At 50.0% G+C, this 15679-nt stretch overlaps 6 protein-coding genes and 1 non-coding gene across 7 annotated transcripts; 2 read left to right on the plus strand and 5 right to left on the minus strand.

Annotated features, from left to right (window-relative positions):
- Position 1: 1 nt before the first annotated feature.
- On the minus strand, positions 2-145 carry LRP88_05556. The gene has a single exon. It is a non-coding gene; the product is annotated as a tRNA-Arg (tRNA).
- A 903-nt stretch (positions 146-1048) lies between these two features.
- On the plus strand, positions 1049-1737 carry LRP88_05557 (uncharacterized protein; the record flags this gene model as incomplete). Its single annotated transcript, XM_083242107.1, has 3 exons — positions 1049-1313; positions 1558-1592; positions 1651-1737. The coding sequence occupies 3 exons, from the start codon at positions 1049-1051 to the stop codon at positions 1735-1737; spliced, it is 387 nt and encodes a 128-aa protein (XP_083103255.1).
- Positions 1738-2911: 1174 nt separating this feature from the next.
- LRP88_05558 (uncharacterized protein) lies at positions 2912-3964 on the minus strand (the record flags this gene model as incomplete). Its single annotated transcript, XM_083242108.1, has 1 exon — positions 2912-3964. One exon carries the CDS (start codon positions 3962-3964, stop codon positions 2912-2914), a length of 1053 nt encoding a protein of 350 aa, XP_083103256.1.
- A 1086-nt stretch (positions 3965-5050) lies between these two features.
- On the minus strand, positions 5051-6712 carry LRP88_05559 (NADP-dependent oxidoreductase domain-containing protein; the record flags this gene model as incomplete). The annotated part of the gene is made up of 12 exons (XM_083242109.1): positions 5051-5124; positions 5187-5350; positions 5424-5539; positions 5593-5721; positions 5787-5851; positions 5912-6053; positions 6112-6184; positions 6234-6253; positions 6309-6393; positions 6452-6465; positions 6523-6610; positions 6666-6712. The coding sequence occupies 12 exons, from the start codon at positions 6710-6712 to the stop codon at positions 5051-5053; spliced, it is 1017 nt and encodes a 338-aa protein (XP_083103257.1).
- A 1256-nt stretch (positions 6713-7968) lies between these two features.
- On the minus strand, positions 7969-9454 carry LRP88_05560 (uncharacterized protein; the record flags this gene model as incomplete). The annotated part of the gene is made up of 2 exons (XM_083242110.1): positions 7969-8908; positions 8979-9454. The coding sequence occupies 2 exons, from the start codon at positions 9452-9454 to the stop codon at positions 7969-7971; spliced, it is 1416 nt and encodes a 471-aa protein (XP_083103258.1).
- Positions 9455-10125: 671 nt separating this feature from the next.
- LRP88_05561 (uncharacterized protein) lies at positions 10126-12285 on the plus strand (the record flags this gene model as incomplete). Its single annotated transcript, XM_083242111.1, has 5 exons — positions 10126-10331; positions 10399-11392; positions 11465-11696; positions 11751-11954; positions 12035-12285. 5 exons carry the CDS (start codon positions 10126-10128, stop codon positions 12283-12285), a joined length of 1887 nt encoding a protein of 628 aa, XP_083103259.1.
- Positions 12286-13711: 1426 nt separating this feature from the next.
- On the minus strand, positions 13712-15259 carry LRP88_05562 (putative salicylate hydroxylase; the record flags this gene model as incomplete). Its single annotated transcript, XM_083242112.1, has 6 exons — positions 13712-13772; positions 13827-13905; positions 13962-14157; positions 14331-14735; positions 14789-14890; positions 14948-15259. The coding sequence occupies 6 exons, from the start codon at positions 15257-15259 to the stop codon at positions 13712-13714; spliced, it is 1155 nt and encodes a 384-aa protein (XP_083103260.1).
- Between the last annotated feature and the right edge of the window lie 420 nt (positions 15260-15679).

Here is a 15679-nt window from a genome sequence, read left to right on the forward strand (position 1 = left end):
TCGACCACGCCAGGATTCGAACCTTTTGGACCTGTTAGTGGGGGATTCGATGGATGATGCTATGAGTGAACTAACCTGGAATCTCTAGAGAGTTCGGGAGCTCAGAGACCGAAATCTAGCGCCTTAGCCATTAGGCCACGCGGCCGATGGGAAACGGCTTCGTTAAACAAGTTGATGGGGTCCCTCTGCATCGTGAGCAGATTTTTCATGAGTGGATGCAAGGATGACCCACGTTGTGGACCGCATCGTCGTCCCGGAGGTGAATTCGGCCGGAGATGACGGAGCGCCGAGAGCCGCCGATAGTGCCCCACACTTTCCTCGGACCGCCGGTCTTGGTCTGGGCCTGGCTCAGTATGCGACATGAGAGAGGGCAAGACACTATGTGCTGGTTCTCTCGCTCCATTATATATTTAGAGAGATTGTGTACATATCGAAGCATATGAAACCGGGAGATTAGGATCACGGCATAATTGTCTGCTGGCTATGTTCGACGGGCTGTGTTTCCCAACAAAAGTTGGCCTTGTTGGAAATGAGACTCTCGCACATCTGCTAAACAAAGAACGACGTTTGCTGAACTACGTGATTAATGGCGCATGATCATGAGATATCTTTCCTTTATCACCACAAGCTGTAGCCCGTGAGTTGTTCACCTCCCGGGCCGTTACATCTGCAGCTTACCGTTGCCAATAACTGCTTCATACCTACGTGTCTATGACATGAGAGGCCAAACAAACTTGGCGCCTGGGCTGAAAGACGCTCAGAGATGAGAATATTCATTCAAATGCTGCATATCTGTTGCCAACGCCTTGCTTTTTCTTGGCCCAAACGGTTCTTTGAGTGAAAAGTCTAGGTCAAGACGCCAGCCATGCAGCGACCCGAGACAACAGATACGTGGCGTGACGCGTTTGATGATGTGGCACAAACGGCTCATATATTTCCTTGTCATCGATCAGACTATCTCAGGTCTCATAGAGTGAAGTCGCGGTCTCCTGATACCGTCGTAGCGAGATGCTGATGGAGTTCGTGTCAATCATTAGAGCGCCAGGCCATGTCTGTCAGCTTCTCCTCTCAAAAGGAGTACACCATCAAGATCTACTCGGGCAGCGTCAACGCCATCTCAGGAGAACTGGCAGTTGACCCTACGGAAGCCCCCCTTCATCGCCTGAACCTCATCCAAGGCGGAAGTTTCACTCAGAACTACACCCTGGTACCCCCACAGGGCTCTGAGTCTCAGGTCACTGGTCATGATACCGTGGGGATGCTGCACTTTGAGATCTCTCGCCTGGACCTTTCTCCGACAGAAAGTTATGAAAGTCATCTCCAAGGCCCAAGATTTGCGATAAAACTGCATGGCTTGTATTTCAACATGTTTTTCTCGGCCCATGACGGTACTCCGGTCAGATATCTCGTCTTCACGCTTCGAAGCGTTGGTTGCAAGTATTGTGACACTCGGAATCTTTCTTACTGGATCCTCTATTACGGCAAGGCCTTCGAACTTAATGACACTTCCCTCTAATATTCCATGAAATTGTAATACATGTTTACTGACTGCCTTAGCGGATGATACCTTGGGCGACCACAAAGTGCAGGATGTACGCCAGCCAAGTTGCTTCCCTTTTATCTCTTATCCTGGCGCTAACATTGACACAGGGGGACACGATTCACGCCTTTAAAGACCGGCACAGCATCGTGGAATGCCCGGCTATCCAGAGAATGGAGACAGTGCCAGAGAGATGAACACCGTGGCATTCAGCATCCAGATTCTGAACAGTAGTGCCTCGTAGTGGGTGATAGGAAACCCACAAACCCCATGCACTGTTCCTATGAAGGCCGATAGCAAGGGAGACCGACCATCTCGAAATAGCCAATGATGTAGGAGGATTGTGTTGTACTTGTGGTGGCGAGGGTGCCTTGAGTTGGGAAGAAAGAGAACAGAACTATGAAGCATGGGCAAAATGTGTACGAGGTATCGAGAGAGGTGGGCTTTCCATGTGCTGAAGATGAAAACACTTTTAAAACAGAGCTTTGTCTGCCATTATCCAAAAGTCCGTAATTGAGGAGTAAGTGACTACCCTTATGTCGAGCCTGAAGTCCCATGTACCATGCCAAAGTACCACTCGGGATTTTCTTATCGTTAGTTTTCTAAGTCAACCTAACCAAAGGCTCATTTCCGTCTACCTTACTCGAGGCTCGAAAAGATGAGCAACGATCGACGACGCTGGTGATTCGAACTCTTCCTGAATTAACCACTTGCGCCAACACTAGTGTCTAGAACTCGGCTCCCCGCCTGCCGCCACATCCTAGCTTCGGGAGAGTCATACGATCGATGTCGATCTTCACCCCTGTACGCTCGCTTAACCTGTCAAATTTCTTAGGGGCTGCCGCCGCCCTCGGGGTAATTCGACGCGAGTGATGGGGGGCTTCTGATAAGTTCCGAATGAGTGTTAAGCAACAGCAGTTATTACTTCTTCTTTGACGTCACTCTCCTCCGTCGTTCCGCGGTCTCCGCGGGCGTTGTGAGCCGGCCTGTCTCAGAATCCATGATCGTACCTTTCGTGAATTTTCGCGAGGAGGGCGAACGCGGCATAGAAGGCCAGCTTGGGCTGTCTTGACCGACCTCAAGGCTATGGACTTTCGGTATGGGATAGGGCTAAGTAATTCTACAATAGAGGGGCCAGAAATTCCCTGCAAGTTGGGTCACTTCTAGAGGCGCGTAACTGAAGTTAGAGGCCAATTTATTCCGAGGCATATGCTTGTGCCTGAGATCCAGTAAAGACAAGTAAGGTAAAATACTAGGTAATAAAGGACAAAAAGAAAGGCAAAGACTGCTTGGAGCCAAGTAGAAAAGAAAAAGAGGGGTCAAGCGAGAGGCGACATTCTCCCTGCAGAGCAGGATGATGACCACAAGCTTCTAGCCCGCCCTTGCGTAGGCTTGGCCAAGCTCGCTGATCGCATCACCCTTCATCAGAATGCCGTCGTAGAATCCAAAGTACGCATATCCACCAACTGCTTCGTTCTGGTCCAGCCAAGGCACAACCTCTTCAATGAAAGCACTGGTCGTCTCGACGTCGGCTCCCGTCATTCCAAACTCGGTAATATAGACCTGAGAAATATTGTGCTTTTCAGCGAGCTCGATGGTGTTGTTGACGTGACGCTGGAAGTTCCACACTCCATTCTGCTTCACCCCATACCAGTGGGTTATGACGAAATCGACATGGCAATCGCTGCCACACTGATCGAGGAACCGGCCGAGATAGTCGAGACCTCGAGGAGCGGGGTTGTTGGTCACGGCCGGTGAACCAAGGAGAGCTCTTCCCTTGAACTTGTTCATGTAATTCTTGTATCCCTCAACAGCCTGCTCCACTGAGATGTCGCACTGCCCGTGCTGATCCGGCTCGTTGAAACCCAGCAGATGTTTAGATCCAGAAGCAATGGCAGCCTCGGCATCCTTTGTCCAGCCGTCCACACCAATCTTGGTGGGACACCAGACCATGGGATAATACTCCATCTCCACAGGGATGTCTCCTCGACCGGTCCACCAGTTGTAAGCCCAGCCAATCTTCTTTTGACATACACCACTGGACTTGGCTACCTCAGCCGAAGTGGCCGAAGAGATAGCTCGTACAGTAGTGGTGGTGGTAGTCGATGCGGAACCGGAAGCTGTTGCTGTAGACAAAGACGTCTCTACCGGAAGGTTGGAGGATGGATGGTGCTCAATTGAGTCGCTTGTACGAACAAGGCTGGCTAACGTGGTCGCATTCAGGGGCAGGGGCGAGAGAGTGTTGTAGCCATGTGAAGTAGTAGCTTCATCCACTGAGATGCTGGGAGTGACTGAGGCCAGCTCTCCTCCGGGCAAAGCGTAGTGGCTGCGATGATACGAGAGATGCTCATGGGCTTTGCAACGCAGAGTTCGACTGGCGGCAAGGGCCGCATAGGTAGTCAAAAGAAGTGGTTGGATTCTCATTTTTTTGTTCGTCTTTAAATACTTTTTGTTCGGTTCAAGTGTAAGATAACGAGACAGAAGAAGCCGTGATGAGAACAAGAAGGATAGAGCGAACTGCGTACAACGCTTGTGTTCTAAACGAGTGTCAGAAGAAGTGGACAAAAGAGTGACTGGCTTTAAAAAGGTGTTGTAACCAGGCTGGTTTCCGATGCTTGGATTTATATAACATGCTTTACTATTGATATTTCTCACACACATTCATCGTACCTAATCCAAACTCTTGGGAATGTTTCACCAACCCATGCTCAAGTGCGGCTCTCGTTACGGGACTCAAATCGTCTGATGAGCATGGATCAGCTGAATCTGAGACAAGGGGTTGACGCAAGTGAGATTGAAGGGGAGGCGGAAAGAAAGCACGAATGGGTATCCCCAGAGAACCTTGTATGATGGAAAGGTCACTAGCAACGCCCGTTAGTTTCGACGGCTCACGTATTAGCGCAAGCGCCCTCGTATCGCAATGAACCTGGTTGAGTGCTCGCCGGAGCCACGTGTTGGAGGCTCAAGTGATGTATTGATCAGCAAGTGGCAATTCCCGATCAAGAAACGCAACCATTAGTTTTGTCTTTTGGTCTTTTTACCGAGATTGATGTGATGTGAAAATGTCCAGCCTGCATGTTGCGTCAAATCAGAGCGGCTGATGTTGGTCGTTGGGATATTGACCTTGTTGGTGCAGTTGACCTGAACGCCCGCCAAAGAGCGACTAGAGATTGAGCGCCGCAATTAAATGGCTGATGCGTTGTCTTTTTTGAGACGCATTACTACAATTAACGTAAAATATGGTAGGCTTGAATGGGATATCTCACCAGGGGAGTACATGCATGGCACACCATGGAGCGCGAGACGCCGCTGCTATATAACGATGTCGGGAGGACCGGCAACAAGTATGAGATCCATCGAGACAGGACAATGTACTCTGTCTAGAATAAGTACCAAGGTAATATTGATACATGAACCGCCACTGAGACCAGGACTACCAGGTACATATGCAAGTTGCCATTCCATTGCTATCCCTCTGAGATCCTCCCCGAAAACACAGGCAAGATTGGACTAGATAATGACCTTGTGCGTTGCTGACGCCTCAGCCTCGTCGCCAAAAAGATTGATATCCCACCGTGGCTTGTCTGTTCGGGTTTCCCTCGATCAGTATCATCGCTTGCGCATGGTCAACCCAGCTATCACTTACTTGCAATGTACGGGATGTTGAACCGCCTCTGTTCCTTGCCCACTCCCTCGACCACTCGGAGGTCGTCAGGGGACAGGTCAATTTCTTCAAAGTTTGAGGCGATGCGAGCCGGGGAGACCGACTTGGGAATGACGCTGTGCCCACCGCTCTGAGCCCAGCTAAGCCTACGACAAGGTGGAAGGGCAGTGTTAGCTTGATGTGCACTAATATTCTGTAGAGATACCCGACGGTGCTTACAAGATTTGGGTGGGAGTAACATCTTCGCCTCTCTCGCGGGAGAGTTTCTCGGCCAGTGATTTGATGTCTGGATGGGAGAACAGCAACGGGACATTGAGCATGTTGTTCCCGAAAGCCTATTTTCAGAATCAGTTCAACCTCTAACAAGATGGAAGCTGGGAGGATATACGGAATATGCGGTAATGTGGATGTTTTTCTCTTGGCAAAAGGCAATCAGATCGTCCTGCCTGAGCAAGGGATGGCGCTCAATCTGATTGACCGCTGGGACGACAGATGTACCGTCGATAATAGCCTTGAGCTAAAATAGGACTTCTGTTAGCACGCCTAGAAGCATCACAAATATTGCAGTTCACGTCAGCTTACATGTTCAACGCTGTGGTTGGACACTCCGATTGATCGAGTCTTTGATCGAGGTAACTTGGCCATGGCTGTAGATTCCACCAACATGAGAGACTGGAATTAGACATAGGCAAGAGTTTCTTACTTACCTCTCCAGGTGTCAACAATCGAGATTGTGTCATCAATCACGACGTCACCATCAGGCTGATTACCCCCGGTGAGTGGGAACAGGTCCTGGCCGACATGGACGGAGCTCCGCTTGAAAGAGATTGGAAAGTGAACGAGGTAGAGCTTGGACGTGTTAAGTTAGCAAAATCATGTCGAGATCCATGTTCCAAAGACTGCTTACATCAAGATACTCAAGACCAAGCTCCTCCAGACAGTCGTCGAGAGCGGATTCAACAACTTCTGGATCATGTTGACTACGTAGGGTGTGAGTGAAGCAACTAGAAGGATAGGAAAAATACGCACGAGTTCCACAACTTGGATGTCTGGTTACACGACCTGAGTGAGCTGCTAAGTTCCAGTTGGGGAGATGGTACATACGATGAAGATGTCCTCACGTCGAAGACCTGGAATCTCCTGAAAAGCCCTCTTCAAACCCTGAGCGACCTCGGGCTGATTTCCGTATCTACAAATGACATTAGCTGTGGAGGAATAGATAAGCGCGTAAGAGGGGCAATCCATACACTTTGGCAAGATCCTGACATCATGTTAGTAGAGGCACGACGCCACTAACAAGTAATAATTATGAACTTACCAAATGTCTGTAACCAACTTTCAGGGCCTCAAAAACACCCAAGGCAACCTCGCCAGGCGACGATTGCCAGGTCCCATAACCCAGCTGGCTATCACCAAATGCGTCAGCCATCTCCCCGCCTTGCGGTAATTTTCGTCACTCACGGGATCTTGTGCCCGCTGTTGAGAAGAACTCTTCTGCCAAGAGACATTGCGAATCAAGGTTTCCGGTATGAAGTTGCGATTTGTTTCAAAGTGGCGTGTTTGAATGAGATTGTCGCTTGGATCTCAGGGCGACCGAGTCTTTATATGCGCACAAGTATCGCAGCGGCAATTACAGGACGTGTTGCTCATAGAAGAGCGATTTATCGATTACAAATCCCTGAGTCTGGAGTTGAGGCGCTCCAATCACATTTCTCGATCAGCTCAGAGGTCTGGGCGGAGAACGCCCAAGTTCATCCAGCAGTGGCTTAAGAGTACAGCACCTACCGAGGTACCTCCAAGGTACTTGTAGCCTGAAGGGCTTGGTCCTCCCAACACGACTTTCTTGACGACCAAGTACGAGCCAATGCCAGAGGCACTTCCCTCATTCTTGACTATGTCTGCCGCGACGGCAACCGCAGCTCTGGTTGTGACAAAGCATCTAGAGATAGAGTAACATTTCTTCGAGTAGATGTCAACCGGCGTCTGAAACACTGATCGAATTGGCATTGTTGGTTGTACTGTAACAATGTGTACACACCATCTTCCTAGCATCCACGGTCGGGGTAGTCACCATCTCACCACTTATTGGCTCGGGTAACAAGCCTGGCTGGAGCTACCAAACTTACATTAGCCCCATTGTGTTTTATCTCCCCAAGAGGTGCTTGTAGAGCGGAAGAAACATGCTTTTTCTTTCCCCATGTTAACTAACTACTAATATACCATATTTAAACCATCTCTTATGTGTCGATTGCTTATGATTGTAATATCAGCCAGGCAATCCAAGCCCTTCTTAGACGGGAAGATGGGCCTGAAAAGAGAAGTTTGGCTCTGGCGCTAGTGATCTCTGGACATGGCTAGTGTAACCGCCATGGACCCCTGCTGGTGGCCCAACTCACCAATCACACATCACTATGTTCAGGACTGCAGTAGGGTAGGTTATGAAGAGTTGTCCCAGGTAAAAGCACACGCTTTTGACTTGGAGATTGTCAAGAAGCCAGAACAGGAATCTAATATCTCCTGAAACCTCGTCCTTGTTATCCAGGTTAGTCTGGCTATCCTTTACTTAGGGTGGGGATGGTATTGCCCTGGGAAGCAAGAAAGTTGAGTCGTGGATTGCTCTGAAGCGCCTGCCCCCTGGCCTCATGGAGTCTTTTTGACTTGGTGCCTAGCGCTTCTCTCAATTAGGTAGCTGTGTAAAATAGGTATGTGTGCAGACTACACTTGAGAGACAAAGTTTGATCATTCTGTCAAAAATTAAGACGAATTACCAGTCCATGCCAAGCAGGATGGTGTATAGTTTTGCCCCAGTGTTAAGTCGACCCCTGAGATTAAAAGTGTGCACATATGCTTGCCCTAGCTCCCGAAGCATTGAAGAGTTCCCGGGTGACGTGAGCAGTAGCCTGAAGCACCAATCTTCGTCCCTTGCATCCTCCTGCGGCTTTTCAAACAGGTCCAAGAAAGTCTTGAGAGTCTGCTTTACGTGCTCCCCTGCATTCTGGCTGATAAAGTGCCACCCGTCCACAACAACAATGCACTCTGGGAGCAAACTGAGGAAGTAGCGCATGTACTGGAGTGCTAGTGGCATGCTCTCCATGGAAAGTTGAAGAGCGGTAAATGGCCGGTCCACACCGGTGACGGCCAGAGTGGGGATATCTTCCAATTGCCGCAACAGCTGAAAGACGAGCGAGTATATCATCTGGTATAGCTTCTCTTTGTCCGTGAGTAGTCGGCCACCCGCAGCGCGGAGTCCCGAGAAGGCAATGGTGGGCCGTCTTTGATCTCGAGCGGCCATGTAGGCTATGGCACTAACGGTGCCAGCCTGATCGCCTTGTAGCCACAAACGCGGCGGGATCGTCCCTTTGTACCAATTGGTGAAGACGTTTTTGACGTGGTGATCGGCCTTCAAGTTCATCACCCTTGTTTGCAGGCCCGCACTCATAATCTCATCAGCAATACTCGTGAGATGAGAGAGCGCTGACCCAACTGTTGGCTCAGGCTCGGCTGCCGGAGGGATGCCAAGCTCAGGACCAGTGTGGAGCAATGACACTTGTCGTTCCTCCTCCTCACTCTTGTTTAGATCCAGCAGTCGGTTCTGCGCAGGCCCCGTTGCAACCACAATCACCTGTTCCAGAATGGCCTTGAGATATTTCAGCTGTGTTTCGTGGTACACCCCTTGACTAGCCGCCAGCTCTTTCACAAAAGCACTTGTCCCCGAAGTTAGCTTTTGTACCTCTAGAATGAGCAATGCTTTTTGATTCGAGGTAAGAAACTCACGTGTTGATTTTTTGATGTAGATCCGATAGGGGAGCGGTGAGTTCCAGTATATGCTGAATCAAACTATCCACCTCGCCCTGATTTAGTGTGTACCAGCGCAGCTTGTTGATCTGATCCATCGGCCAGTCGCGACGACGTTTCTTGTTGGCCGGCTCCAGGCCCAAGTTACAACCCTTCGCTACTAGGGCTTCAAGCTTTCCGACTGAAACTTTGAGGCCGACAATAATGTAGCGGATGTCATCTTTATCCATACTTTCGAGCAAGCTGGCTTCTTCAGTCTCAGTCAGGGGGTCTGGGCTCGTGTCCTCTCCCACCACCTCTCTTAGGTGCCGTAGCCGAAACTGAATGGTCCTTAGAGTTGATGCAGACCTTCGGTAGTGTTCTGGCGCGCCTTTTTCCCCGTCTAAAGCCTTGTATAAGCTCCAGAGGAGTTGTGATGCGGCGATAACATCTCCCGCGCTCCAACCAAATGACATGGTTACAGCTGATTCACAATGAAGATTAATGCGAAGGGATATGTGGTTATATGAGGGATTTTATATATAGACATCCATTATCAGAAGCTGTGTGGCTGAAGCAGGCTGTCAACAGCTAAGGCAGCCCTCTACACGGGGTTGAGCCAATGGCAGTCATCAAGGCTGAGTTTGTGTTAGGAAGGTATCGTTTGGGTTGCACCGAGTAGGTTCGAAATGAGATGGCGAGCCGCTAACCAATGTGCCTACGGGCAGCGAGCTGAGAAGTCGTCCATTCAGCACACAATGCCCAAGCCTCGTTTACGTCCAAGGCAGCCCACGGCGCATTATTGCATGAGTCGTCATCGGCTTCTAACTAGTACCCCGCACCGGCACGTTCTGTCATTAATCATCGAGGAGGCAGCAGGTTTTCTTTTCAGGCCGTCTAAAAACCCGCTATTACATGGCACATCTCTTGTTTTCCCTTCCGTACCTATTTTGCAGCCCTGTCCGCTTGTCCTTTCAAATAGCTGGGGAAGGTCATGACTCCTCCAGTCCCCACCAAATCGCTTGCGACTGAGCCTGTGGTGTCAGCACATCGATATGACCAAACAAACGGGGAACACGTGGATAATGAAAGAGGATCATCACAGGATGTGAATCAGCCAGGAAACTGGGACCGCTTACTGGAAGAAATGGGATTGGGCATGGCACCTGTGAATCTATCATTTGAGGAAGAGTGGGACGATGTGCTACGAGGAAAGAAACAGGAAACTGATCTCTCCAGGTCACCTAATGAGCCCTTCGATATTGGTTACGACACTGCTGCCATGTGTGATGAAAAGGAATATATCCCTACTCAATTTCCGTCCGCTGGAAACAGCCAGGAGATCCTTTATCGGTTGGTTTGCGAGTCAGTTGCATCGCGGCAGAGTAGTCCTCCAGACGTACTGATTAGTAGTTTGCAGCGATGGAGGGAAGAAGACATTTCGATATTCCTGGCTACCCTTCAAGGGCCTACAGCAAGATGATCGCGAAAGACGTGAAAGAAGAGACCTCGCTGTTCTGGATATTGACGTCTGGGTCGAGGGCGAGCACTTAAAGAATCCCCCTCGCAAGAGCCAACGTCGAAAGACCTTCTCCACAGAGGATCCAGAGGAGTTCAACCTGGATGTTGACTTTCGGGCGCGCAGAGTACACCCCACACGGATTCGTGTACACTCGCCGTATATTCAGAAGGTGTTGCGGGCACTCATTCGTTACTATCCCGGTTACAACATTCAGGATCACGAAATGACGTTCGTGTACCCCTTCAAGGAGCTTTTCCACTACTGGGATGACTTGCATTATCTTCTGGGCCACCGGGATGCCACGGGCCAGAGCGAAGCCACCATCTATGATTTTGACACGGGATCTCAAGTCAGGGTCTCTTGCGATGAGACAACCTGCAAGCATCTCCAGACGTTACTAACGGCTACTCCAGTACAGGAGGCGTGGGGCAATATCGTATTACCTGAATTGAACCTGTACAGCTCTGGTCGGGCATCATATGACTTCCTTTGGCTTCTTTTTAAGCCGGGGGATATTGTTTTCTTGCGATCGCAGGGCAGCGACAAGAAGTTGGCCGGTTTCGTTGTTATGGATTTTCTCTACTTGTCGTTCAACGGAAGCCAGTCACCACTGGTTGATCCATACCCTATAGACCGCTGGCAACTGACCCTATGGAACCTTGCTTACGACAATGGGCGCCTGCGGCGGCGGGCCCGCATCATCTACATAAACCGCTTCTACGGTGTGCAGGTCATCACAGACCTCGCTGCGTTCCCGACCAAGTTTGCGCCCGACCCGGAAGCTTTACGATCCCAGCTGATCGAGCGCGGAAAGCGATATTATCGGATTATCTGTGATCAACAAAGCTACATGCGGTATAACGGACTCGTCATCAGTGACAAGCCGTATCACGTAAGTGGATTTAGCTGAAATTAGACACTGCGATCTTGAGCCCGAGACTGAGACTGACCGCCACTATTCCAGTATCAAGGAGACATCATCGTGGATCACCAAAGCTACATGCTGGAGTCTCTGGACTCACCCAACTTGGCAGTGCCAGATGTCTCTGGTGAAGAACCCCAGGATCTTCATGGGGAGCCGCTCTTCTCAAAGTTCAATGACATGGAGTGCTCAGCGGCCAATGAGCTTGATCCCGCTCATTATCTCCTACTTCCGGTACATGTCCTGGGATTTGCACTCGGGAAGCGAGAGTGGGGTGAGTGGTAGCCTACTCTAATCACCGCCCTCTGAAATGTCTGACTTTGGCAAGCGATCTTTGATATGAGCTTCGTTGAGGATCTAGTTATGGACAGCAACCCAATGAAGTACTTGATCATGAGCCAGGAGAAGCAAGAGATGATTGAAGCGGTGGCTGGGTCCCCTCGAGAGGGCACTGCTCTGAAGCCTTGGACCACTGATTGGAGCGCAGACTTTATCGAAGGCAAAGGCCGAGGTCAGGTCATATTTCTTCATGGTATGGCCAGTAGTGACGATTTCTGCCATCATTCTTTCTAGAAAACCCAAGACAGAATAGAAACTGATTGAAGAGGACAGGTTCTCCGGGGACTGGAAAGACCATGACGGTGGAGTTGATCGCGAAAAAAACCAAACGGCCCCTCCTAAGTCTCTCCGTGGCAGATCTTGGCACAGAAGAAGTTCAGATGGAGAAACGGTTGATGAAATGGCTCGGTCGTGCCGCTATCTGGGGCGCCATTGTGCTCATTGATGACGCCGAGGTTTATATGGAGCAGCGAGAGCCTGGGCAGACCGGCCGCAACGCTCTCGTTACTGGTGGGTTCTCATAACTCGAGGTTAATGCCTCTGCAGCATTCCTCGCGCGGTACTAACATCTGGCCCGTAGCCTTTCTTCGTTCGATGGAATACTTTCCAGGTCTCTTATTTCTCGTGAGTATCGGTTTGGCCTTTTGTCATTGTCTCAATCCTCTAACCACATTCTCTATTGCCTCTTAGACGTCCAATGGAATCGGTCTTTTCGACGAGGCTGTGATGTCTCGTATTCATCTAGCAGTGCAATATGAGCGTCCCACCGATGCGGAGCGGACAGAAATTTGGAGAAAGCTATTCGACAAACTGGAGCAGGACCAGGAAAGTGATTCTGAATCATCGCAAACGGGTGACTCAGCCATTAAACCGACCATTGTTGTTTGATCTACTGCGCGAGACGTCGTTCTAAGCAAGAAACAGTACCCGACCAATCTCAAGCTCAACGGGCGAGACATTCGGAATCGTAAGCCTGGTCCCCATTCTAGGAATGAAACTGTCATAATTGCTAACAGTGATTGATAAAACAGTCCTGCTTAGCTCTATTAGCTTGGCACGACATAGGAGTCTGAAAGAAGCTTTGGACGGAAAGCCTCCGAAGAAGATTGAAGTCTTGGCCAAAGATCTGGAGGCTGTGCTGAAAAACAAAGAGCAGTTTAACGACCACTACAAGGAGGCAACGGGGTCCTACCCCGATGAAATGGCGGCTCAAAAGTATTTCCGAGGAGAGAGCAAGTCATGATGGCGAGGATCTGAACTCCATCAGGGTGTCAAAAGCCTTCCCCCAGCTACCCTATGTTTTTAACGTGATAGTACGGATTCTCAGCCTAGTGAAATCGATCTAGGATGTGTTTCCTACAGGCAAGCTTAGCGTGACCTCCATTGTGATTTTTAGGGACAATCCGAACTTTCCTCGCAAACGCCTTATGGTTTTACGCATGATATTAACAGCACTCCCGCGGGGCTCGAGACCCGGCTGGGGTCAGTGATAGTAATAGGTTCCCCGGCTAAGATGTAAGTAAGAAACTACCCTGTCCAGAGTTAAAATCGATAGTGATTTTAGCCTGCTTTGCCACGCGTCAGCCCGAACGGCCAGGGCCCGTCCCCTCTCACCTTCTGAATGCACTGTTTTCTGGCTTATTTATCCCTTCAAGGGGCGGGCTTCAAGTATAACAAAGAACACATTATCAACACATCATAGCATCATGACCCAATGCTAACACAGTGGCCTTTTTTTAACTTTCTGCCGCCTGCAGCAGAAGATGCTAACACATCATAACATTATATCCCAGTGCTAACACATTAGCTTCCTAGTTCTTAAACATATGCCACGCAACTACGAAATGGCGGCCTTAGTTCTGATTTAATAGACACATCACTGCTTATGTGGCGAAATCATATTTGGAATCGTCTTTCTCATTGTCGCTACCTAGGCTCCTTGTACTCCAGCTAAGCTCCAGCCTGCTGACGTTTGGCTAGCATGTCCTTGACATGAAGTTTCATGTCATAGCTTGTGTGATTTAGTAAAGCTTGTCTCGGTGTCTAAGAGCACAAAGATACTTACAGATTCATTTCATCGATGGTGAGCTTATCTTCCTCACTCTGCACGGCGTAGACTGTCGTATCCGTGTTACTCGAGAAACCTATGATTCATCAGTGCATCTACTCTCGCGGACTTGATTTACGCCGTGGATCTCACCAATACGCTCGTTGATGTTCTCTCTGGCCCGGGCCGAAGCTGCCTGAACTTTGGTTCCCCGCGGCTTCCTAACCGCTTCGAATACTTCGAGTGCCTCACGGATATTGCCGTTGAAGTTTTCTTTGCTGAAGACTAGACCCAGAGCGGCGGCATCTTCAATCGCCTGGCACGCGCCCTGACTTTGATCGGGCATCATCTAGGGCACCAGTTAGCAAGACGCCGCTCGTTCGTGACAGGACATGGACTTGGTACCGGATGAGCTGCGTCTCCCAAAATGCAAGCCAAGCCTTTCTGCCACAGTGGATACGGCTCATGGATCCATAAACGCCATGGGCGCACCTCGTAGCTGATTTCCAGGTGTTTAAATACCTGGCGATCAAGGTCGGAATATGGCGCCAGCAGCTCCTCGACAGTCGCCGCCTGGTCCCAGCTCTGGTGTGCCAAATCGCTAGCTTCCCGCGGGAAGAAGCAGTAATATGACAGAAGGCGACCGCCGTTACAAGGAGAAAGGACGATCTTGTAGTGCGTGTTGTAGCCGCCCCAGTACTCGATAGCGCTGTTCTTGGAGTAGTCAACTAGGCCGAGCTTGACAGCTTTTTCAGTGTCCACGTTGGAGTGCAGACATGTGCAAGTGGCTGGGTTCCGGATTGCCTTGATGCCAAGCTCTTGACGAACTGTCGACCCGATACCGTCGGCACCAATGATGACGTCGTGCTTGACCTTGTTTCCGTTGGTAAAGGTAATCTCGCCTGTTTCAAGGTCGATCTTTTCAGCCTGGGAATATGTCAGATCCATGGACGCATCAGCTTGGGACCTGGACCACTCACCTTGTGGTTGACAACGAGTTTAGCCGGAATGCCCTCTCCTTTGCCGCTGGCACTATCCTTGAGCATTCTATGCATGTACTGCCGATGAAACATGTAGTAGACCTAACGGAGTTAACAACCAGGTTAGTATCAGGCCGATAGGTAACAAGCTGAACATACGTATCCCCAGCGCTCCTTGTAATCAGACAGGTCATAGACGCTGACGGGTTCGCCCGTCTTCCAGTCACGACTAATGAGCTTCTTCAAAATGACAGGGTCACCGAGTTCAATGTTGACGCCCCATTCCTCAAGCCACCGAGTGCCATTCGCGGCACAAGAGATCGAGGCACCGACTTCACCGGCGAAGTCTGCCCGTTCGTAAATGGTGACCTTGTGACCTTGCCTTCTGAGAGCAGTCGCACTAGCTTGTCCACCTATGCCACCTCCGATGATAGCGACATCGAGTTGTCCCCAGCCTTTGGTTCCAGTCATGATGATGTCTGTCGTTGTGCCCGTTCGAGGTGATTTGTTCTATGATCCTGAACATTTGGGGTCATCCTTTCTCCTTTAGTATCGTGCCATCTTGTGACAAGAACAATCGCCGGAAGCAAGCGATTATCGATCAACGGCTTAATCAGCAGCGTGTGTGATGGTTAGCTACCGATCCGGCGCCGGTATCCGATTTACCCCCGTCCGATCATCCTCCAAAATACCATCCATGGGCCAAGTACCGGCCGGACCACGATCAAGTGCCTGCGTAAGGTCAGTCATGTTCATGCCGCTCAAAGTCGCCCGGCGGAACTATTGGTCTCCCAAGTTCGGAACCTCCTTTGCCTCAGGAATGTTCCGATGTTTCGATATTCCGACTTTGACTAGCAGCGGGGTATTACCAAGATGCTGAATAGTCAGCTT

Source organism: Fusarium phalaenopsidis (genome assembly GCF_050370095.1).
Source record: "Fusarium phalaenopsidis strain FUZ10S chromosome Unknown contig_32292, whole genome shotgun sequence".
Lineage (NCBI taxonomy): Eukaryota > Fungi > Ascomycota > Sordariomycetes > Hypocreales > Nectriaceae > Fusarium > Fusarium phalaenopsidis.